The following is a 22,925-nucleotide window of genomic DNA, read 5'->3' as shown; positions in this document are numbered from 1 at the left end:
CCCCCAAGCCAGGCACAGCAGTGGTGCTGGTGGTGTGGTGCGAGTGTGAAGTGAACGACGTCTCCTTGCCTTACTCACAGCTTGTGTGGACAGCATGTCATTGATGGAGTGGTCATACTGCTCGGCCAGGATGGCCAGCTTACGAGTCTGCTCATCCTTCAGCCGCTTCAGCACGGCCTTGTGGTCCGATTTGGGCGTGTTCTCCAGCAGGTGGTTGCGCAGGGCCTTGTACTGGCGGGTTTGGATCTTGCAGGTGTCCTGGAACTGACGCTTGATCTGAAGCTCTTTGGACTGAAGGAGACAGAAGAAAGATGGAAGCAGCTCGGCTAAAGTGCTCCTATTGATTGTAGAAATGATCACGCTGACAGATGTGACAGACGTGTCAAACATTTTACATATTTAAAGTGTAAACACCTGCTGAACTGTTGGATGACACCATCATGGCCACATAAGGAAATGTCCTTTGTCATGAAAACACATGTTGGAGATTTACCGTTTATGAAGACTTGTTGGATGGTTAAAACGCACATCATCTAAATTCTGAGTCTAAAAATCACATTCTTATGATGAATGTCTGCATCTTAGATTAACATTTATATTTAAGAGGTTGGATTTATAACATTTAAATAAACATATAAGGAAGTCCTACTTAATTCCAGTGTAATCAAAGCTCTGCGATGGTCTTAATGAGATGACTTGGCTTCTTTTATTTAAATAAATTTACCTTTTCTTGTTGCTTATGTCAATATTATTTCCCTCTGAAGAAAGTGCTTGAAATCAGAAGGGTCCGAGGGAGCAGCAAAGTTTAAGCCCTGCTTTGGTGATTTTACACAATCGCTGTGAACTTTTTCAGGTGCTCACATAAACCAGCAGCTGGACGAAACACACAGTACACAGTCTGCTCAAAAGTCCAAGGAACTAGTTTATTTTTAGTGTACTGAGAAATAGATTAAAGCATCACGTTGGCCGATGACTTACTGGGGCAAAGTTAAAGGCTGTGTGCAAGGAAAATGTAATACACTGATCCAAGGCAAAGCATGAACGCATGCAACTTAAATAAATAATGTAAAATACACTTTCTAAATAGGTAGGAAAAGGTTTTGCTGTCATAACCTAACATTTTGTGGTGACCTGATCTGGTCCTGTAACTGTTAATCATCCCTATGTGTGAGCTCTTTAATGCAAATGAATATTTTTAAATGCTAAAATATAATTATTTTGCTATCCATTTTTAATTCTACTCAAAAGAAAAAGGCAGGAGTTAATAGTAAAGCACATTATTGTTTAATTAAGGTGCCAAATTTCTTTTAAGTGGTTAAATGTTATGCTTGATTAATTTCAGACTTCTCGGAGACACATCCGGTGTGGCGACTCAAATTTCTGTGTATAACAACATCAATTCAGTAATTTTTAAACACGTTTTGATGGACTTAAAGTTGTTTTGTTTTAATGACAGGCAGCCTGATACATTTGTAAAGCACTGTATATAAATGTATATATGTAAAAACACTTTCTAGGACCTTTAATCTGATGTTTATTCTTAAGAATGAGCCTTTCTGTATATTTGTCAGGCGATAATAAATCAAGAGTTGTTTTCATGTACTGCATGTCCAAGAAAGACTGATCTCATTTCACTAAAACCTGATCAATACTCTGCTGTTAAACAAACGGCCCAGACCTCGAGCATAATCTGGGTCAGGTCGAATCAGACGATCGCCATTTAATCCCATAAATATTTGCAAGTCATAATCACAATTTTATGTTTATACTTGGTAATAATGTTTTTGGTGGCTTATAAATGGGGCAAAAAGGGGACGACAGACGACAACAGGAATGTGTGATGATACAGGAGGAATGAACAAAAAGGTAAAAAGGATTCTTTGCGCAGTGAGATAAGGAAGAAAGTAAGCAAATGGAGACATGATAATAATGGAAACAAAAAAAAAAATCAAAAACAAACAAGACAATGATTTGAACACAAAAGAATTTATTTTTGTGTATGACAAAATGTTTCTCTATGCTTGCGAGCACACGGCTGTACAGTATGCCAACACTCATGCAGCTAAAATGAGAATAAAAGGATGACGAAATGTCTGCCCAACACAATGCAGCACTGCTCTTATAAATACTGCATTAATTAAATATATATATTAAAAAAAACTCAAGGTGATATAACTCTGTGGAAACACTCAGTGTCACAACAAAACAGAATGCAGACATGTAAACATACACAAAAGGAACAAGTTACATTCAAATAAAACATTGATTGAAACTTTTCTTTTAAAGCTCGAATTGCAAGATGCAAAAAAACAACAACAAAAAAACCCAAAACACATTTTCCTTTTCTTTGGGTGAAAATACAGTTAAGACTGAGCTTTCCTACTCAGTACCGTCCCTCCACAAAAACGGCTCACATGTGGCGACACAAACAAAGCTCTTTATTCCTGCCTTTTTAAGCGCTAACGCATTTTACGAATTTGCTCCGGCTTCATTTACATGAACTCAAAGGATTTTGGCGTTTAGCAGAGACACAAACAGCAGAATTGGGTTTCTTTTGGTCTGACTGACGCTGAGCTGAAATGATGAACTGACTGATCAGAAAGTTCATTTCCTTATCATTTCAGTCTTTTTTTTTTCTTTTTTTTTTTTTTAAAGGCTCAAACATTTTGGTTTTCAGCTTGTCCGATTATCTTTGGGTTTGCTGAACCCGTAGGCCGGGTGAAGTGGAGTTGCGATGGGTGTATTTTTTAAGCTTCACGAGCTAAAATTGAAACGATCTTTTCATAGATATTTGTATTTCTTTAATACCTTTCAACACAGTGCAAAACAAAATATTGATAGAATCAGATATCTGCCTTCTCTTCATTCGACCTGCTCCGCCTCATTTTTCACATTCAGTAGTTTCAATCTTTTTACTATAATTCTACCTCAAAAGATTGTCTATATGGCTTCATATTAAATGAGTTACATTGAAATATTAAACAGTTTCTTATACTTTCACTATGCAAAAACATATCCTGATTATCCTGATTCCTCATGTTTCCGCTATAGATTTAGGATATCACTTCACAACAGACTCTTGAAAGCAGGCACTTCTTATTCCATTACTACGAGCGAAATGTTTACATGGTAAATCATAACAAGATTATTGCACAACATGCAATAAAACATAATAGTCATAATATCCAACTAGAATCTAGATGATGTATTCACTAGCTGCATGTATAATAATAATAATAATAATAATGTATAAACGTATTCTAGATCAACTGAATATGTTTTTTGTTCCAGCTAAATGGCCCCATACTTAATCATTTAAGACCAAAATATTAATAATTATTCCTCTCTGCTCTCACGATGGTCCGAGACGTCACCACTCAGCGGTTTATTGCACTTTTCAGTCGGCTGAGAGCTAGTGTTCAGGCTGATGTTAGTGAAATCATTGACGATCTTTCATTTTCACAGTACTTTGTGCTTTGGGGAGAGATATTACAGCCGTTGAGCTACATAACACTCTAATATTTGTTCGAAGCACTGAGGAAACAGCGCACCCTGTGAAGTAAGACAACTATGAAGAAGAACAAAAGATTGCACAAAAAACGGTCTCAAAAATAACCATAAAAAAAAATATCTGTCTTACAAATTAAGAGCAAAATAATAAAAATTAAAGAAACTTCTAAAGGAACTTTTACAAAAAGCAAAAATAATGAAATATTAAAACTTCACTGGGTTTCATTCAGCAACTGTGGGTTCGACAGCTTGTTCAAGTTGCTCGAGCCAGCTCATTCAGTAATATGGCTTGTTATGTGCGTGCACACACACACACACGCTTCTGGAGCCAGCGCACACAAACCTCTGTGTGCATACGAGTGTGTGGGTTAAATACGGCTCATCTTTAAAAATGTGACCAGTTTGAGTAACAAAGGAGACAATGTGGCCCAAACACGCAATGAATGGCTGCACAATGGCGTGCACACACACGCACGCTCGCACACACACATTCACACAATCTCACACCAAAATGTTCCCGACATGTCTCACTCTTGCTATCTCCACGGCCGAATTTTCCCCTTGACAAACCGTCCCGATGAAGTTCGTCTCAATCCACACTCCCACCTCGTCTCCTCACGAAACATCCTCTCCCTCTCTTCCCTCCTCTGTCTCTCCCTCTCTCTCCTCCTCCTCTCCCTCTGTCTCCTCTCTCTGACCTCCCGGGGCAGCAGGCGCGGTAACCTGCTTGGAATTTCCTTTTTCAAGATGCCAAGGGTTTGGAGTTTTATCCTGACCCTGAGCGGCAGCTTTTTAACGACCTGCCGGGCTAGTTTTAGCACTACCGAGTTAGCTAGATCTGCCAAGATGCCGAGGGGGCGTCTGCCGAAACGCTTCACCCACAGCAGGCCCTTGGCTACAAGAGAGGTGCTCCTGCATTGAGCCTGATACTCCAAGGCCAGGCTCTTTAGTGGAACTGGGATTTTGGACTGGCGAACGCCCCAGTTGCGGCCTGCTTTAGGAAACATCTCATAAAGGTTACGCTCAGCCATACCGCCCAGCACCGACTGGCACATGGCAAACAGTGGCCGAGGCAGGCGGAAGAGGACGCGCATGCAGAGGCGGTTGACTTTGCGGGGCGCGAGCTGGAAGAAATCACGGGCTGGCCTGACAATCAGGACCACGATCAAATAGAGGGAAAGGAAAATGGAGGGAGAGCTGAGGAAGGAGGCTGAGATGAAAATAATGGGGATGTAATAAATCCCCAAACTGATGGAGAGCCCTAAACTGAAGAGGCCATTGGCCCAGAGGCTGAGAGTCAGGTAGGTGGAAAGCGACAGAGAACAGCAGGAACGAAGGAAAAGGTACGAGAAGAAGAGCGCCAAGAAGGCGAGCTCAGCAGAGAGGAGAACGGATGCCACCGAGGGCAGGGGTGGAGAGCGGCGGAGGGAGAGGAGGAAGATGGAGAGCAGCAGCAAAGTGAGGTTGGAAGGCTGCGCAGCGACAGAGAGGGAGAGGAGGAGGCAGATGCCGTGAGAGAAGAGTGAGGGGAGAGAAGTCTGGGCAGGGGGTGCGGGTGAGACGGGTATGGGCTCCAGCTCCTCAGAGGCGTCAGGGAAGTAAAACTCTGACAGCTCATCGATGTCTCGCTCACGCAGCCGCCTCTTTTCTGGGGACGAGGACAAGATGAGCTCCGACGGGCAACCGTCAGCTACACCCCTGCCCTCTTCTTCTTCTTCTTCTTCGGTCTCTATGCGTGCAGAGTTACCATGATCCTCTTCGTACTCCCACTGCACTCCTTCTACTTCCCTGACTTCTGTCTCCTCTTCACCGACTTTCCACTCAACTACATCTTCTGATTTACTTCCCTCCTCGTCTACCTCGTCCTTCCCCTCAGCCACAGCGACACGCACACCCTCCACCTCATCTACCCCTCTGCTAAAAACTTCATCTTCATCATCTACTACTCCATCAAGCTCATCCCCAACATCATACACCTCCTTCGCCGCCACCTCGCTCTCCTTTTCTTCCTCTAGCTCCTCCCCCCCTCCCTCGCTGTCCCAGCTGCCGCTCGGCCCCTCTGTCGGCTCGCTCTTTCCCTCCTCGGGAGACCCCTGGCTCTGGGTGCTGTCACTCACTTTGAGGCTCTTGGGCTGTTGGCGGACCTCCACGGCGTGTTTCTGACGCAGCTCTTGCTCACGCCTCTTGTTATACTCCATCTGGTTGGTGAGCTCCGTCTGGTGTTGCGTGCGGATCAGCTCGGCCCGCGTACGCTGCACCAAACTCAGCTGGCGGAACTCCAGCTCCTGGGTGGATTCGTGGTGACGCAGCAGCATGGCACACTCCAAGTCCTTCAGAGTCTGCTTTTTGTTCAGATCCTGAAGAAGGAGAAGAAGAAAAAAAACAAACAAAAGATGCAGAAGGTGATTTGTAATACTGGGAGGACAGAAACCTGCAATAGCCACCAAAGGATATCTTGTATCAAGCTACAATTATTAAAAAGTATGAATTTATAGGTCATTTATTAAAAAAAAACAAACAAAAAAATTATTTTCTTTTTCAGCCATACTGTTGTAGATTTGCTGCTGCGCGTGGGATCATTGTCCTGTTGCATGAACCAGTTTCAGCCAAGCTTGTCAGACAGACGGACTCATCTGACTCTAGAATACTTAGAGATACACAGGAGTTCATGACTCAGTGACTGCAGGTACTGAGATCCTGTCGCTGAAAAACGAGTCCAAATCATATGCTAGTATGAGGTGTTTGTGCTGTTGGCTTTTCTCCAAATGTAGTGCCGTGCAAAACACGTCCACTTTAGTCTCACTTTCCAGAAGTCTTGTAGTTTATTCTGATGCTGCTTTTCAAGCCAAAGCTTTGCTGCCATGTTCTTTTTAGAAAGAAGAAGCCTTCTCCTGAAATCTCTTCCAAAAAAGTCATACATGTTTGTCTTTTTCTAATTGTACTGTCATGAACTTAATACTTGATACTAACTGAGACCTGAAGAGTCTGAGATGGTTTTTTGCACTCCCTCTAAATACTGCAGTTTGACTTTGGGATGAATTTATCGGGGCGTCCAGTCCTGGGAACAATGTTTTTCACTCACTGTAGAGCGATGGATGCAGGTTGTTTGGAGATTGCCTTCTAACCCTTCCCAGACTGATGGCAGCAACATTTACTTCTTTAACCCTTTAAGACCTACCATAGAACCAAGTCCACCAGAGCTTACTTTATATTTTTACATGCTGTAGTGCCATTTTTTGGAGCATTTCAAGTTGATATACATCAATACAACATTATAGCCCAAATTTTAATAATATGTCTGCATTAAGTGCATAGTAATTACATAAATTGCAATAAACTAAAAAAATAATAATTTGAAAATCGTTTTTTTAACATATATTTCTAGTTAGAGAAATTTAAGAGGTTTATCCCTCAAAACTTTAAATACAAAAAAGTTGCACAAAATAGTTTCCCACCACAGAAAATTTATTTTGAGTGTCTTCATAGTTTTATTTTTGAAATACACCAATTTTTATATACTGCAGGAAAAACGAAAATAAATATTATAGTGTAAATTTGCAAAAAAGCATCATATGCATCAAAATAAACTATTTCCAGCAGTGCAATATGAGTCCTAAGCATCCCAGAAACGACACAGAAAGTCATAGAGTCAAACATAACTTTTAAAAACACCAGTATAAGCTCACGAGGCCCTGATGGTAAAAAACTACATTTCCGCAAAATGACGTCACTTCCGGTTTCGGGCAGGTCATGGCGGACATGCGATAGTTCGCGCTGATGGACGTAGGAAGTGTTACAAACAGCCGATCGGATCGGCAAAGCGTGTTTCTGGAATATTATGTTTTTGTTCCTGCAAATGCTTTTTATGCAGTTTTTGCAAAGCTATATGTGGAAGGAAACCGTGACCGAGGACAAGCTGATGGCATAAGATGTAAGTACAACTCCTCCGGTTTCATATGCAAAAAAAACATTATTGCGCTAGCTTACGTGGTTGCAGTGCTACCGGGATTTAAAAGTAGTTGCGCAAAACGGAGCGTGCCCGCTCCGACCCGTTTTAAAGGGTTAAGATTGTTGTTGTGTTTCCTACGTGGCATTGTGTTAAACATCTGAATGCTTCAGCAAACTGACAAAACTTTTTAGATGTGCTCACACTTGCTCAGTTAATAAAGTGTATTTGTATATGTCTACACACACACACACACACACACACACACACACACACACACACACAGTGGGGCAAAAAAGTATTTAGTCAGCCACCGATTGTGCAAGTTCCCCCACCTAAAATGATGACAGAGGTCAGTAATTTGCACCAGAGGTACACTTCAACTGTGAGAGACAGAATGTGAAAAAAAAATCCATGAATCCACATGGTAGGATTTGTAAAGAATTTATTTGTAAATCAGGGTGGAAAATAAGTATTTGGTCAATAACAAAAATACAACTCAATACTTTGTAACATAACCTTTGTTGGCAATAACAGAGGTCAAACGTTTACTATAGGTCTTTACCAGGTTTGCACACACAGTAGCTGGTATTTTGGCCCATTCCTCCATGCAGATCTTCTCGAGAGCAGTGATGTTTTGGGGCTGTCGCCGAGCAACACGGACTTTCAACTCCCGCCACAGATTTTCTATGGGGTTGAGGTCTGGAGACTGGCTAGGCCACTCCAGGACTTTCAAATGCTTCTTACGGAGCCACTCCTTTGTTGCCCGGGCGGTGTGTTTTGGATCATTGTCATGTTGGAAGACCCAGCCTCGTTTCATCTTCAAAGTTCTCACTGATGGAAGGAGGTTTTGGCTCAAAATCTCACGATACATGGCCCCATTCATTCTGTCCTTAACACGGATCAGTCGTCCTGTCCCCTTGGCAGAAAAACAGCCCCATAGCATGATGTTTCCACCCCCATGCTTCACAGTAGGTATGGTGTTCTTGGGATGCAACTCAGTATTCTTCTTCCTCCAAACACGACGAGTTGAGTTTATACCATAAAGTTCTACTTTGTTTTCATCTGACCACATGACATTCTCCCAATCCTCTGCAATCATCCATGTGCTCTCTGGCAAACTTCAGACGGGCCTGGACATGCACTGGCTTCAGCAGCGGAACACGTCTGGCACTGCGGGATTTGATTCCCTGCCGTTGTAGTGTGTTACTGATGGTGACCTTTGTTACTTTGGTCCCAGCTCTCTGCAGGTCATTCACCAGGTCCCCCCGTGTGGTTCTGGGATCTTTGCTCACCGTTCTCATGATCATTTTGAGCCCACGGGATGAGATCTTGCGTGGAGCCCCAGATCGAGGGAGATTATCAGTGGTCTTGTATGTCTTCCATTTTCTGATGATTGCTCCCACAGTTGATTTTTTCACACCAAGCTGCTTGCCTATTGTAGATTCACTCTTCCCAGTCTGGTGCAGGTCTACAATACTTTTCCTGGTGTCCTTCGAAAGCTCTTTGGTCTTGGCCATGGCGGAGTTTGGAGTCTGACTGTTTGAGGCTGTGGACAGGTGTCTTTTATACAGATGATGAGTTCAAACAGGTGCCATTCATACAGGTAACGAGTGGGGGACAGAAAAGCTTCTTACAGAAGACGTTACAGGTCTGTGAGAGCCAGAGATTTTCCTTGTTTGAGGTGACCAAATACTTATTTTCCACCCTGATTTACGAATAAATTCTTTACTAATCCTACCATGTGGATTCATGGATTTTTTTTTCACATTCTGTCTCTCACAGTTGAAGTGTACCTCTGGTGCAAATTACTGACCTCTGTCATCATTTTAGGTGGGGGAACTTGCACAATCGGTGGCTGACTAAATACTTTTTAGCCCCACTGTATATATAAAAAATAAATCCTTCTCTAGATATTAGGTATAAACCTTAGTGTTCCCAAATAAAAGACCACTACATGCAAAACTTTTGCAACAACTTTTGAGTGCACCTAATTTTCCAAGCCATTAATATTTTGCTTGTGCATTACTGTTACACATAGATGACAAAATGAATTGCAAAAGTCTTAACATTTATAAATATTATAAAACAATATCAAAATAAAAATGATATTAATGTGCTTCAAAGGACTAAGAACAGTACCTCTCTGAGCAGGTCCTGCTCCAGGTTGTGGCGTGACAGCAGCATCTTCCTCTTGTACTGGCGACACTGCACCTCATAATACTGCCTCTGCCTCCGCAGCAGACCCGCCTCTTCCTCAGCCTGCCGCTGCTGCAGGCACTCCTTCTGATGCACCAACCACTCCTGCTTCTCCCGCTTTGGCGTTGACTGATTCTCGTTCAGTTCCTTGAAGAATAACAGCAGCGTTTAGCTCGGCTCGCCGTTTGTGCAGCATTATACTTACCCGTCAAAATGAACCGATTGCAAGTGGAGTGATGAAAAAGAAGACACTCATATATTTGTTGAAACATAATATGACAAAACTCAGAGGCACCTCTTTGAGCTGCTCTTTGCGCTGGCGATACTGTCGTTTCTGGGAATCCAGCAGGCCGGTCAGCTCCTTCTTTTGCTGCGTCAGAATGTGTTGCTGGAACTTCTTCTCCTCCGACACGACTGCCTTTCCCTGGAGGATAAAAGCCCAAAAACATTCACAATTAGTGATATTGAGTCTTATCAGTGCTCTTACTGAGACAACTCTCTGTATGCTGGTGAGAGAATGAAGACTTCTCAGTGGCTGCTACACTTTGGAAAGATCATCAACTTCATATGAAGCAGGCATGTGTACACTGAGCAATGTGAAAGTATTGACTAATATTAGCAAGACTAACAACATAGTGAGTATCAGAACCACACACTGTTGTTTGATATTCATCACGTATATTTGAATTTATTATATTTCTCTGTGATCCTCGCTCACCTCTTTCTCCAGGATACCCTGGTGCTTCTTGGTGAGTTTTTCTCCTTCCACTGAGAAGCTGTTCCTCAAATTCTCCAGCTCTTTGTCCAATCTCAGCTGATGTTCGTCCATCTCGGCCTTCAGCTTGTTCTCCAGGCCCATCAGCTGCTTCTGGTGCTGACGCCGCATTCGCTTATACCTGTGAGGAGAAACACGGTTACCTAATGGCTAATAATCACCAAGCATTACTTAACTAAGCATTTGAAGCCCTTTGTTTTCTTTTATTTGTATAAAGTTCAAAAACATGTGCAAATACACTTGTTTTGATTGTCCCGTAACACCATCAACAATTCACGACTGTGACCTCACCCGGACATCTGCTCTCTCAGTGCAGAGCCCTGCTCGTGTTCCTGGATCTGACGGGTGACCAGTGAGGCGGTCCTGATGGTGGCAAAATGGTCTCGGCCTCGTCGACGTCTGCCCCCTCCCCCCCCTCCTCCTCCACCACCAGCAGATGCAGCTTCTCGCTGAGAATCAACCTCTGGCTGATAGGGATCGTCATAGATGTTGTCATGGCTCTACAAGGTGGAGAAAATTAGAGCAATTAAAGGTGGCTACAAACGCAAAGTTTTATCTCAACTCAATGTCATCCTACCGCTTCAAATAAATGAAACTAATTATTGCCAATGCAAAAACTCCCAGGAGGCTGCGCGCTTAGCAAGTCTGCTACCAGGCATTTGTTTTGTAGGTGTCACACTGCCAATCTGCTGTGCATCTGGTCCTGCTTTTGCCTTCCTTTTCCTGTAGGTGGCACCAGATTGCGCTTATAAAACAGCTTCTCCTTTGGCTCATCTAAACTACAATAAAAAGGTAAAATAGCCCAACTATAAAGTATCACTCGATGCTTTTAGCCTGAAAGTTACACGTCTCTCAGCAGATACACACCAGACTCACACTTAACACTGCAAGCCTGAGTTTGGGGGGGCCCCAAACAAGCCCCAAGTACCCTTCAGCATATGGGTCACCAGCTTATCCAGGTGAGTGATTGATAACACGTGGACTGACCAGCGGCTTGTGCAGGACGGAGCTATTGGAGGTGACGGTGTGCTCTCCCTCCTGCATCATGGCCATCTCCCCACTGTCATCAGAGCCGTCTGCCAGACTGTTGACCGAGCTACTCTGGGAGCTGGCGCTGATGGACATGGATGGCAGAGAGTGAGAGCTCTCCATGCTGTTGACTGTGCCGGTGCGCAGCATGTACTGCTCCACATCCTGGAGGGGAAAAAATAAAGCAAGTTTTTGCTAAAATAATGACAAAGCTCTAAAAAAAATAAAAAATAACAAATGGAGTCTGTGATTGAGGGTCATTTGCTCAGTGGGACTGTATTAAAGAAAAAAATGATACTGAGCAAACATATTTAAACATCCCAAACAAATGCAGGTCTGATAGATTGAACCACAGTCGCTATTCTTTCATTTACTTTTGTTTAAACGGCCATCAAAGAATTAAATAGATAAAAAAAGTCTTTGTATGAGGACAAAAGGGTCTTATTTACCTTACGTCTTTATTCTTATAGTAACCAGTGCCTGTATTTACCTCAACTGCAGACAAGAATAGGCCTTTAAAGCAGGTTTTCAGTAGAAGCAGACACATTCATGCGCTTTGTGTGCATGAGTACAATTGTTCATGTTTCAAGACTCTTATTTGCTCTGTCAACATTACTGCGTTATGCTGGGCCAATCCTGTTTCTATGAGATTCTGTTTAAAATAAATAAATAAAACTGCAAAATATCATCACCATTTGCCCCATTTTCTCATTTGTGGATTAAATAATTACCGTTGGACTCTGGCTTTATTTACAATTGCAATGCAATATAAACAGCAGCAGTTTATATGAAGCAAATCCAAAACAAAACATCGTCACATGTCTCTTGACAGAAGCGCTTTCTTTCTTAATTTTACAAAAACAAAAAAAAAAAAAATCAGGAGACGAACTCAAATATTTAAAGCGAGCTTAAATGAAGAGATGACCCCAAAGAGTGCTGCTTGGTATTTGTTAATTGTACTTTCATGTTTCAGCTTTCTTAATCCCCTTTCACATATGAAGCAGCTGTTCTCATGTTATGTGCCTGTCTGATGTCATTAGCCATTTCTGGGCCCAAACACTCTCTGTGGTTTCACTAATAAGAAAAGAAAACTGTCCACTTATCAATATTAGAGGCTTGTTTAAATAAAATAAAATAGGATAAAAGCATTACAGGGTTGATACGTCATCACCCTTTCTTACCTCTTCCTCATCGCCTCCTTCAGGTGCGGGACCATTGTGCGCCTCATGAAAGAGGATTTTCTTCATCTTCCGGTACTGAAGGTTGTCCAGCTCACGAACAGCATCCTTGGTCCGTGCAATCAGGTCCATCACAACTGTCATGGGACGCTCTCTGCATAGGAAATGGTGCTGGGTGGATGGAGGGTTGAAAGAAGGGGTGAGATAGACAGTGACAGGATGAAATACCTCAGTCTGACAGTTAAAAATACATAGACATGCCCATCACCAAAATTATACATCCAAGTAAAATAAAATCATTGTTTTTCATTTAAAAAACAAAACAAAAAAGAAAAAAAAATACAACAACAGAAAAAAAGCTCCTTGGTGATTATTTGCTTGCACACTGAACCTTCACTCAGTGTTTTCCTTCAAGCCTAAAAATCTGTTTTGAATTTAAAGCACAAATTTCATTATTTGTCCAAAAACAACAAGCTGAAAAGAAACTGCTAGAAATTGAAGAAAATATATTTCATTCTATTCTCTCAGTTAAAGATTAATCACACGGCTGTTTGTACCTTGAGCAGCACATCAGAGGTAGGTCTGTCCTGGGCGATCTTCTGCAAACAGGAGTCCACGAAATTGCGGAAATAATCCGACCTGAAAATTTCCAAAACGTCATGATTATACATATAATTTAAGCAATGCATACTGCATTATTACACATATAATAATCTTAATTATGTTATAGTCCGTTAAAGCGGCTTGAAAGATTTGTTAGCTCAATTAAAACTCAGAAAGCATTAAAAATGTCCTGATGTGGAGACAAACTGGTTAAAAAACAGCAGTAAGTGTCCCATGAGAAATACTGAAGGGTTTGTCCACAGTTACCTGAGATGATTCAAATAATGTAACAATTTAAACACTGATCTATAAGCATGGCAGCAAACTCAAAGTGTGAGTTCATCCCCATGTTCAAAAAGCCTTAATAACAAGTCATTTTTATGAAACCTATTTTTTTATTTATGTGTATGTGTACGTACACACACACACACACACACACACACACACACACACACACACACACCTAATTGTGAAATAAATGACAGAAAGACACAGGTCTGTTGCAAAGCTTCGTCTCTCACCAGTGATTAGACTGCAACACAGGGCTCTCATTCTGGGCGATGTGGTATAAGGCACTCATAGCATTCATGTTGAACAGAGGAGGCTTCCTTTCCGCTGCAGAATCACAAAGCACGACATAGCGTGACAGAGAAGGAGAGGCAGACAAAGAACACTTTCAGCTTTGTGAACACAAAGAGAGACACTTGTGGAGCACTGTATGGCCATCTCTTACCCAGCTCTATGCAGGTGATGCCAAGTGACCACACATCCACCTTCCCGTCGTACTGACCCTCATCCATGGCTAAGATCACCTCAGGGGCCATCCTGGGTGGAGGAAACAACAACAACACATCAGCAGTAATTCAGCCATTTCCAGCCCTCTTCCTTTGATCCAGCACACAATGGCACCTGGTGGCTCACTGTTGTTTCCAGCATCTGCCCCACCTAAACAGGCAGCGTTAGCTTTATGCTCATGTAGAGTAACAACAAATAATTCTGGCTGCTGAACGGTGAGAAGTAGGAGTAAACTACTTGGTGATTTAACCTCCTCAAATACACTTGAAAAGATTGGAAAGGAAAAATTCGGTGGCAGAATAACCTTTTTTTTAAATTAACAACTTAAAATTAAACACATGCTCATTCTACAGATCAAAGTTTTTCCCAGTGTGAACTGTACTCTGCCTGCTTTGAATGAATTTGAATGCGACATTTGGGTGGCCACACCTTGCTTCACAAATGTGAGCAGCGTTTAGTCAGCTATCTTAGGTTCAATGCAAATTAAAGCACGTTACCCGCATGATTAGAGACTATAGTTTATCTAGACACCAGCAGTACACTAGATATTAATGAATATTTAAATTGTCAACATCGGAGGAAATATATCTGATTTTACAAAATCAACACACGCAAGTTAATGACAACATTTAAAGATTTCGACTATATTTACATGTACGAAACCTCTACAATGTGCAAACAAGCTCATTTAAGAGTGCTGCTGCTTCTCACTCGCCTTTACACTCAGTGGACAAAATAGACGCCACATAACAGCCATGCTAACAGTCTGAAAAGCTCATTTCGCCTGCACAGACATGACATCATCGTCTTAGGGATATCCTCTTTCTTTGACATCACACAAAGCTAGGAGTAGAAAAAAAACAGTGAAATGGAGAGCTCAGAGCCTGAGATTACTTATACATACACTGACCTCAGTATTTGAACTTTAACATGAGCTTCTATGATTGTAACAGAACAGAAAGGAAAGATAAAATACGGCAAAACATCACAGGTATGTTTTAACCCCTTAACGCCTAGTGTATCATATTTCACACGCACGATTTTGGTTAGTTTTTGAGGCTTCTTTGAGAATCCACAATGAGTAGGCCAGTGAGACACTGGTTTGATGTTTTACCAGTAAGGTGTTCCCACGAAAGAGTTGGCTGGAGCGACAATAGAGGCCGAGCCAAAGTCTCCCAGTTTGACCTGACCTGGCTCTGTCAACAAGATGTTTCCGGCCTTCACATCCCTGAGAGAGAAACGATCAGACAGGAGAGAATGACGGGTCAGGAAAAACACGACGGAGACAAAACAGTTTGAGAGAAAATGCATTGTTGGAGGCTGGGGAGCAGCATGATGCACAGTGTGTAAGCACAAGCACCATTGCATAAGCTTATCTCAGGCAGCACAGTTTGTGCTTTCTCCCCTCTATTTGTTTAGTCTCTTGTCAGAAGTGTGGGGGAGGAGAGCAGAATAGATCCAGATAAGTGAGAAATGAATAGGGGTTACCTGTGAATCATGTTGTGAGAGTGAAGATACACCAATCCCTGCAATGCACCATGGGTTATGGCAGCTATCTCCACTTCCTGCAGCGGTTTCTTGTGGACTGAGTGAAGAGAGACATTTGGGAATATCAGGCAGTTTATGTGAACGTAAACTCAAACGGGTAAAACGGGTTTTGTCATTACTCATTTGTCTTACTTACCTTCTAAAAGGTCAGAAGCTGAACCCAAGCAGTACTCCATCACCAGCTAGAAGAGAGACAGGGTGGAGTGTTAAACCAAGAGTACACTTGGTGTTAAAAACTTTGTCACACTTGACCTAGGCGGGAAGAGCTTTTTTTGTACCAGAGACTTCGACCCATTTATCAAAGTTTTAACACTGCTGTCAAACTAAGGTGGAGTCCGAGAAAGTGTTCTCATGTCCACCTCACAATGGAGCTCTGAGAGCCAAAGTATGCATGAGATGTAAAAGCTAACCATCCCACATAATGTAACATTATTTAGGTGTCTATAGACGACAGCACACCTTCAAAGTGAAACATTTTAAGCCTTTGTTTTAATTTTGATGATCGTGACTTATACCTTGTGAAAATCAGACATACAGAATATTTTTATACGTGGTTGGAGCTCCGTTACCATGAATCACTGCATTAATGCAGCATGGTGTACAGGAAGCCCAGGCTGCTCTGATAGCTGCTTTCATCCTGTCTGTATTTTTGGGTCCTCATCTTCATTTTGACAATAACAACACAGACACTCTGGGGTTCAGGTCAGATGAGCTGGCTGATCAATGAGGCACAGCAATACTGTGGCCAGCAAACCATTTGCTAGTAGTTTTTGTACTGCGAGCAGGGGCTAAATCCTGCTGGAAAAGGAAATCACCATCTCTCTCCATAAAGTTTGTCAGCAAATTAAAGCACAAAGTGCTCCAAGTCTCCAGGTGGGTGACTTTGTTGACTGTAGACTTGATAACACAGTGGATCAACTGACACCAACATGAGGAGATGACATGGCACTGCAGAAACTTCACACTGGACTTCAAGCATCTTAGATTTTGTGCCTCTCTACTCTTCCTCTAGTCTTTAGGACCTTAAATTATACTTTTATGTGGAAAGAGAAGCACTGAGCAGCTGTCCAGTCCTTTTTGATGTCGTCTCCGGTTCAGGAGTGACTCGATATTAGGAATGCTAAAGTTGTAGCTGCTTTCCTGGAGACGTACTGACACCAGCCTCAGTCCACTCTTTGTAAAGTCGCCCAAGTTCTTGAATTGATTTTCTTGACAATACCATTGAGGCTGCAGCCATCACTGTTGTTTGTGCAAAATGCCATTAATATGCTGTGATCGAGCACTCTGCGAACAGCCAGACGTTCAGCAACAACATCCTGCGGCTTCCCCTCCTTGTGGAGTGTATCAGAGATCATCTGGAGAACAGTCCAGTCATCTCTATAACTGTGGTTACATGTACTCAACTATATAGAGAGACGCACTCAATGCCACTGTTCAAACACTAATATACTAAAATATTGTAGTTTTATTACAAGGGCTGCTCATTTCCATGCACTACAAGGCATACTCACACAAAAGGCTTTTAATACTTTAATTTTTGGATGAATATGTAAAACAAACAAACAAAACTTTCACTTCATTCTAATTTTCTGAAATGCACTAATATGTTTTGTTAAAAAACACACCAGTTAATTACAATGATGTCATTTTTAGAGCTTTTTTGTTTTTTGCCACATCAACTTTCTCCAGGGACTGAGAGCCTTTTGAGGATATCTGGAACGAAAAACTGCTTTTTGGCTGCAGAAACCAGAGACTATATTTAATTCCTGCAGTCACAGTGAAACAAACAGACTCTGTGGCAACTGCAACTTGCCTCAAGCTGCACAGAAAAAAGGAGGAAGTACCAGAAACCGGTTTCAATATTAGAACAAATGGTCAACGTTTCATGTTTTTATTCACACTGAAACAAAAGGCTGCTCTCTTCCTGATCGAGAGAGAGAGAGAGAAAATGTGAAAGACGGAGCTAAGGGGGGAGAGTAAGTCGAGGGGTGAGAGAACCAAATTTGATGGTTGTTATGATCTCAAGTTGAAATAAAAATAAAACGATAAATTGAGTATTTATTTATCAATCACAGCACTGCTTTTACTCATCTTTGACATTTTTCAAAAATAGTGAAAATGAACACAGGAATACTGCAGAGGGGACAAAGTTCTGGGTGTATTTTTACAGGCCATTGGTGGCCCAAATATGTGCATAAAAAAGAAATGTGTTTAAAGTGGATGCTGAAATATCCCCAACTATATTCTTTGTTTTATTTTTTAAATGTGTGGTACTGGGAATGTTAACATCTTTAACGACCTCCTAAGCAAGTCACTTTTAAAATCATTCATTTGATTAACACAACACTGATGAGAGCACAGCTTTTGCACACACTCACCCAGGCTGTGTGCTCTCTCAGGTAGCAGCCACGGTACTCCACAGTGTTGGGGTGGCGCAGTTTCTGGAGGAACTTCACTTCCTTGATGATATCCTGCCATTTCTAGGATACGAGCAGAGCCTTCATCACTCTATCCATAAGATATTACATCTGCAGCAGACCAGCCATTAGAGAGTCGCCAGGTCTTACCTCATTGGACTGTTTGCCACTATAGGACATCTTCTTGATGGCCACCACCTCATTTGTGCGGATGTCGTGGGCCTAGTAGGGAAAATTTAAGGACAACATGCAGTAAATTTTTTGAAGCTTTGGATGCTGCTCGAACCATCTTTGTCACTATTTCTTTAAATAGCACAGACGCCCTCGCCTTGTTTTCTTTTCCTTCCACACAAAGTTAATTGCAAGCAAAACTCAAACACTTAAACCTGGCTGAGAGCATCAGTGCAGCATTTATTCCACAAAGCACTTGAGACACATCCATCAATGCTCCTCACATTAAATACAACAAAGAAATGGCCATTACATAAAACGAGCATTTCTGCAGAGCTTCCTTCCCTCTTCTCCTCTGCCCTCCTATCATCCCTTCATCCATGACTGGCTGCTTTTCACCCTTCATTAAACAGGGACTTTTATCCTGCTCTGAAAAGTTGTTCTCCTTCCCCGACTTGCACTGTGTTTTTACTTTTTCCTTCTTCTTTCATCTTCAGTCGACAGGTTTTTCCAGCTTGTGCTCTTAATAGAAGTACCGCCATCTGTCAGCTATTCTTCTTTGCTGCGCTTAGCTTTTCTTAGCATCAATCACTCCGACTTCAGCAAGATTTATAGCAGTAATTACATTTGAACCAAGTGAAATCTCCCCAAAAAACAATGCAAAAATCAAAGTATGAAATTTTTTTTAAATTACGCTATGAAAATTTTGCCTGTCCAGGTTTTTGTTGTTTAAAATGCGCCTATGCACATAAGCACGACTGGCCTGCATGTAGTTTAGGTAATGAGTCATGTTACCTTACTTAGTAAGATCTTTTATTTATAGTAACTTCCTATGAGGGAAGTAATAACCTCTCAGGTGGGCGCTGAAATGGTTTATATGCAGAAAGAACTGAGCCTACACTGTTGTCTATGGCGCCAAAACACTGATCAACTTACATAAGAAGAAAAACAAAGCCAGAGAAATAATTAGACATTAATAAGACAATAATATATATACAAAGGTAATGATTTTCATTTCACCTGCATTCTCATGCTTACATTATATAAATTCAGTGAAGAACAGCTGTATACAACATTATGAACACCATGCTAACTACTCAGAGACTGCAGTCTTAAATTTATAACAAGCAGAGCACTTTTTAAAGTTTGCCAGATGACTGAGTCAGTGTGTGACTGAAAACTAAAATATCATCCAAACTCCAGAATTCAAAAACCGATTTTCAGCGTACTCAGTCAGCGTTATTTGTCCGTAGCCTGTCCCCATGTTTATATGCCTTCAGGTAAGCTGCATGTTAAAAACACATACCTGAACATTTTCCTACTACTGAATTCAAACGAACATAACTACACACCTACAACTCTGTTGCAGAGCTGACAAAGATCAAACACACAATTCAAACCGATAAATGAACACAAGTATCTGAAATCACATTAAGTAACAGGCCTTCACATTTAAGCCTGCACTCAGGGTAAAGCACACTTAAGGGCTCTTGTGTGCACTCTATCACATTTCTATTAAAGAGCCAAACCCTAAGAAAACTAACTTACAAAGTACACTGCTCCGAAGCTCCCGTGGCCGATCTCCCTCAGGTCCGTGAAGAACTTCTCGGGATCCTCCCTCGAGAAGAGCTCAGCCACCTCCGGGTCCTTCAGGCTCCCGGCCCGCACACTCGACGGCATGGCCAGCGCCTGGTGAGCGTGGAAGAGACACACTGGGTGAGCATCTGTTATTTGGAAAGGATACCAACATTTGTGCTGAAAGCACGAGTTGCCTCGGAAACACGGTCTAGTCTGTCACATGAAGTCGACGCACTTAGATCTCTGTGGTGGAAATTGTTGACACTGATGTCACTCATGCCATTTAAAAAATATATTGTTCTCAACCAAAGATGAAAGGGGAAAGCAGTACAAAGCACAAATCTGGGCATACACCCATGTTATTTCTTTTCTTTCTTTCTTTTTAAGGAAATACAGAATTTCTCTTACATATCATCTAATCATTTAAACCCTGTTAATGCTTTTTCTTCTTCTCCTACACAGATATTTTCATGTATTGCAGAAGACTGTCTTGTAATGTACGTACGAAGCTTGCAGAATTGCAGCACTATATCAAAGGATGGTCCTGATCAATTTCTTGAAGACCTGGAACATCTTTTTAATGTTTCTAAAATGTGTGGCACGCTGCACTGAGCAGAACACTGCACACACAGACTGCTGCGTGTGGCTAACATAAGCAGTGTTAGCGTTCTCTCCTCGTGGGGTAACGTCCACACACGTGAACAGAATGTGCTTTTGCATTGCTACAGCAGAGCTCTTAGATACCAGTTTACTGTGACACAACCTACATACATCCTTTTTCTCGTGATCACAATACTGCAGAACTGCACCGGCTAGGCAGGGCTGCCATCCACACTTCTTGTTCACAACTTCCCATCACACAGAGAGGAGTCAAGCCGTCTGCCAGAGCTGCAGTCCTGGCTACTAATGGGTGGCTGTGTAACATCTTAGATCCAACAGTTAACTAGCATTAAATTATACATTGTAAAATACTAGTTTTTCAGTTGCAGGCCAGCGAGAACAGCAATATTCAATTGCAATGCATCATCATGCAATCATAGCCTCCTGAGACCCGGCCTATTTGTTAATGTCCTCTGTAGTGGACACACAAATAAAAACAAAAACAAACAAACATCAACTGAAAGATATTTTTCACTTCACATGAGGATGCGCCAACTTTCCCACCAATGTGACCAACACACTGCTCTGCAGATCCATCCATTATTTGCTGTTCTGCTTCTTAGGAGCAACCCACTTTGGTTTATACTTATAAAGTAGAATAGAAACCCTCATATACTGATTAACCAATGCTGATCCTATAACATATTCACGTGAAGGCCCCATCCTGTAACCACCTGCCACACCTCTTTGGTGTGGCAGTGTGTGCTGCCACACCAAAGAGGCCCCTTTGATCATGTCATGACAGGTGGGATCTTTTATTTCTTGGTGGCACAAAAGTGACTTTTATGGTTTTAATCTTGTGGCTCATCAATGTGCATATATGTGAAAAGAGCTCATAGGACTCCATGGTGTAATCAGCAGCCACCGATTAAATGCACTCTAAAAAAAGCTGAAGTTTTGACAGTTTGCTGGTCTGGAGCATTCAGATGTGTGTTAACACAATGCCACAATCTTCCCAGCAGGGAATGTCCCAACAAATTCAAGATCAGACCATTAAATGCTCAGAAGAACAAAAACAAGAACTCTACAGGCCCCAGTTAGCATTTTAAATGTTAAAGTTCATGACAGCACATTGGCTTGTTTGGAAGAGTTGGCAGGAGAAAGCTTCCTCTCTCTAAAAAGAAGCTCATAGCTTAGGTTTTCAAAGCAGCATGTGAACAAACCACAAGACTTCTGGAGCAATGTGCTTTAGACAGACGGGACCAAAGTGGAGATGTTTTGCGACGTGAGGAGAAAACCAGGCGGCATATCAGCACTAACACCTCATATCGACGATAAAGCGCGGTTGAGGAGGTGTGATGATATGGGCTTGTTTTGCACAGGATCTGGGCACACTGCAGTCAATGAGTCAACCATGCACTCCTCTGTATACCAAAGTATTCTAGAGTCAAATGTGAGACCATCTGTCTGACCGCTAAAGCTTGGCTGACATTAAGTCATACAACAAGACAGTGATCCCAAGCACAGCAGCAACGTGTGGGCAAGAATTTCCCCACAATCATGTGAGAGACTGATAAAGTCATACATAAAACCATTACTTCAAGTTATTGCTGCCAAAGGTGGCTCTACAGGCTACTGAATCTTTGTCTGTCTCTACATTTATGGTGAACATGGCTGGCCACACTTACCGCTGTACGACTTTTTTTTTTTGTTTAACACTGAGATTTGTGACTCCATAATGAAGTGTTTTATACATCTGCCTAACAAGCAAAAGCTCTCTGGTTCGATCCCAGGAAGAGAGAGAAATCAAACAAGTGGAGGTAGCCACTGTGGCGGCCGCCTTGTGAATAAGGGAGAAGCTGAAAGCAGCTTTCTATTTATTCGCTGAAATAAGATATACGTTTTTTTAATTGCTATATTTTCACCAAACACAGAATATATGGCTTTAGCTTCAGTACAGGGAAACAAACATCATTTTTGAAGCACATAATCAATTTTAAAGATCCAAAATGATCTTAAAATGGTAGATGCAACATCTTTTTCCTCGAGTTATTCTTTCTTTAATGGCTTCTTTAATCTCCCTGACACATGAAACTATGATTTAAAAAAAACAAAAAACAAAAACTGGACTATTTGATATTATTTTCTTTCTCAATGCTGAACAAAAGACTGCTCTCATACAATGATGTTGTCATTGGTCCTTCAGCAGCCCGCGCACAAAACCACACAGCAACTGCGACAAGATAAAAGGTGTGCTTCTGTTAAAACTGAAGAACAAAACACAGACGGGTAGGTTGAACAACCAGGTGGGCTGGATTGCTTTTCTTTTCCTATCAAAATGTTAACATAGTGACTCACACTTGGTTTGATTTGCATTTGTACACACTTGCACAGTATTCTGATAGGCCTTATAGAAATACATGAATTAAAGTTCATATGATTATAAGGAGAAGCAGGCATCAAACTGACTGTGTAGTGTATTGCAGAGCATCAGTGAGACTGGATTTCTGAGGCCGATACCAACAGCCAAGAACTTCAAAAGACCAACTGCAATATATTGACAGGATCTCTTTTCC

The 22,925-nt window shown here is 41.8% G+C and overlaps 1 protein-coding gene across 2 annotated transcripts in view; it reads right to left on the bottom strand.

Moving 5' to 3' along the window:
- The window catches only part of taok2b (TAO kinase 2b), a 31,589-nt gene that overhangs the window by 6,659 nt on the left and 2,005 nt on the right, over positions 1-22,925 (bottom strand). The window contains exons 2-18 of one of the 2 annotated variants that reach the window (XM_086303532.1): positions 19,720-19,860; positions 18,151-18,222; positions 17,962-18,063; positions 15,720-15,765; positions 15,524-15,620; positions 15,150-15,263; positions 13,974-14,065; positions 13,762-13,855; positions 13,195-13,276; positions 12,641-12,808; positions 11,418-11,624; positions 10,722-10,930; positions 10,374-10,551; positions 9,951-10,079; positions 9,599-9,802; positions 5,628-5,867; positions 79-291 (exon numbers count right to left, since the gene is read on the bottom strand). In XM_086303532.1, coding sequence (XP_086159658.1) covers positions 79-291; positions 5,628-5,867; positions 9,599-9,802; positions 9,951-10,079; positions 10,374-10,551; positions 10,722-10,930; positions 11,418-11,624; positions 12,641-12,808; positions 13,195-13,276; positions 13,762-13,855; positions 13,974-14,065; positions 15,150-15,263; positions 15,524-15,620; positions 15,720-15,765; positions 17,962-18,063; positions 18,151-18,222; positions 19,720-19,851 — 2,379 coding nt within the window. In that variant the 5' untranslated portion in view covers positions 19,852-19,860. Of the gene's footprint in view, positions 1-78; positions 292-1,965; positions 5,868-9,598; positions 9,803-9,950; positions 10,080-10,373; positions 10,552-10,721; positions 10,931-11,417; positions 11,625-12,640; positions 12,809-13,194; positions 13,277-13,761; positions 13,856-13,973; positions 14,066-15,149; positions 15,264-15,523; positions 15,621-15,719; positions 15,766-17,961; positions 18,064-18,150; positions 18,223-19,719; positions 19,861-22,925 lie in introns of those variants that run through there. The other variant, XM_086303531.1, reaches the window with a different exon arrangement.

The sequence above is a fragment of the Aulonocara sp. 'chitande type north' Nkhata Bay genome, linkage group LG8 (genome assembly GCF_057382095.1).
Source record: "Aulonocara sp. 'chitande type north' Nkhata Bay isolate Kocher_YH1m ecotype deep benthic linkage group LG8, A_spYH_male_GT1.1, whole genome shotgun sequence".
In the NCBI taxonomy this organism is placed as follows: Eukaryota; Metazoa; Chordata; class Actinopteri; order Cichliformes; family Cichlidae; genus Aulonocara; species Aulonocara sp. 'chitande type north' Nkhata Bay.
This window is presented reverse-complemented; position numbering and strand designations above follow the sequence as displayed.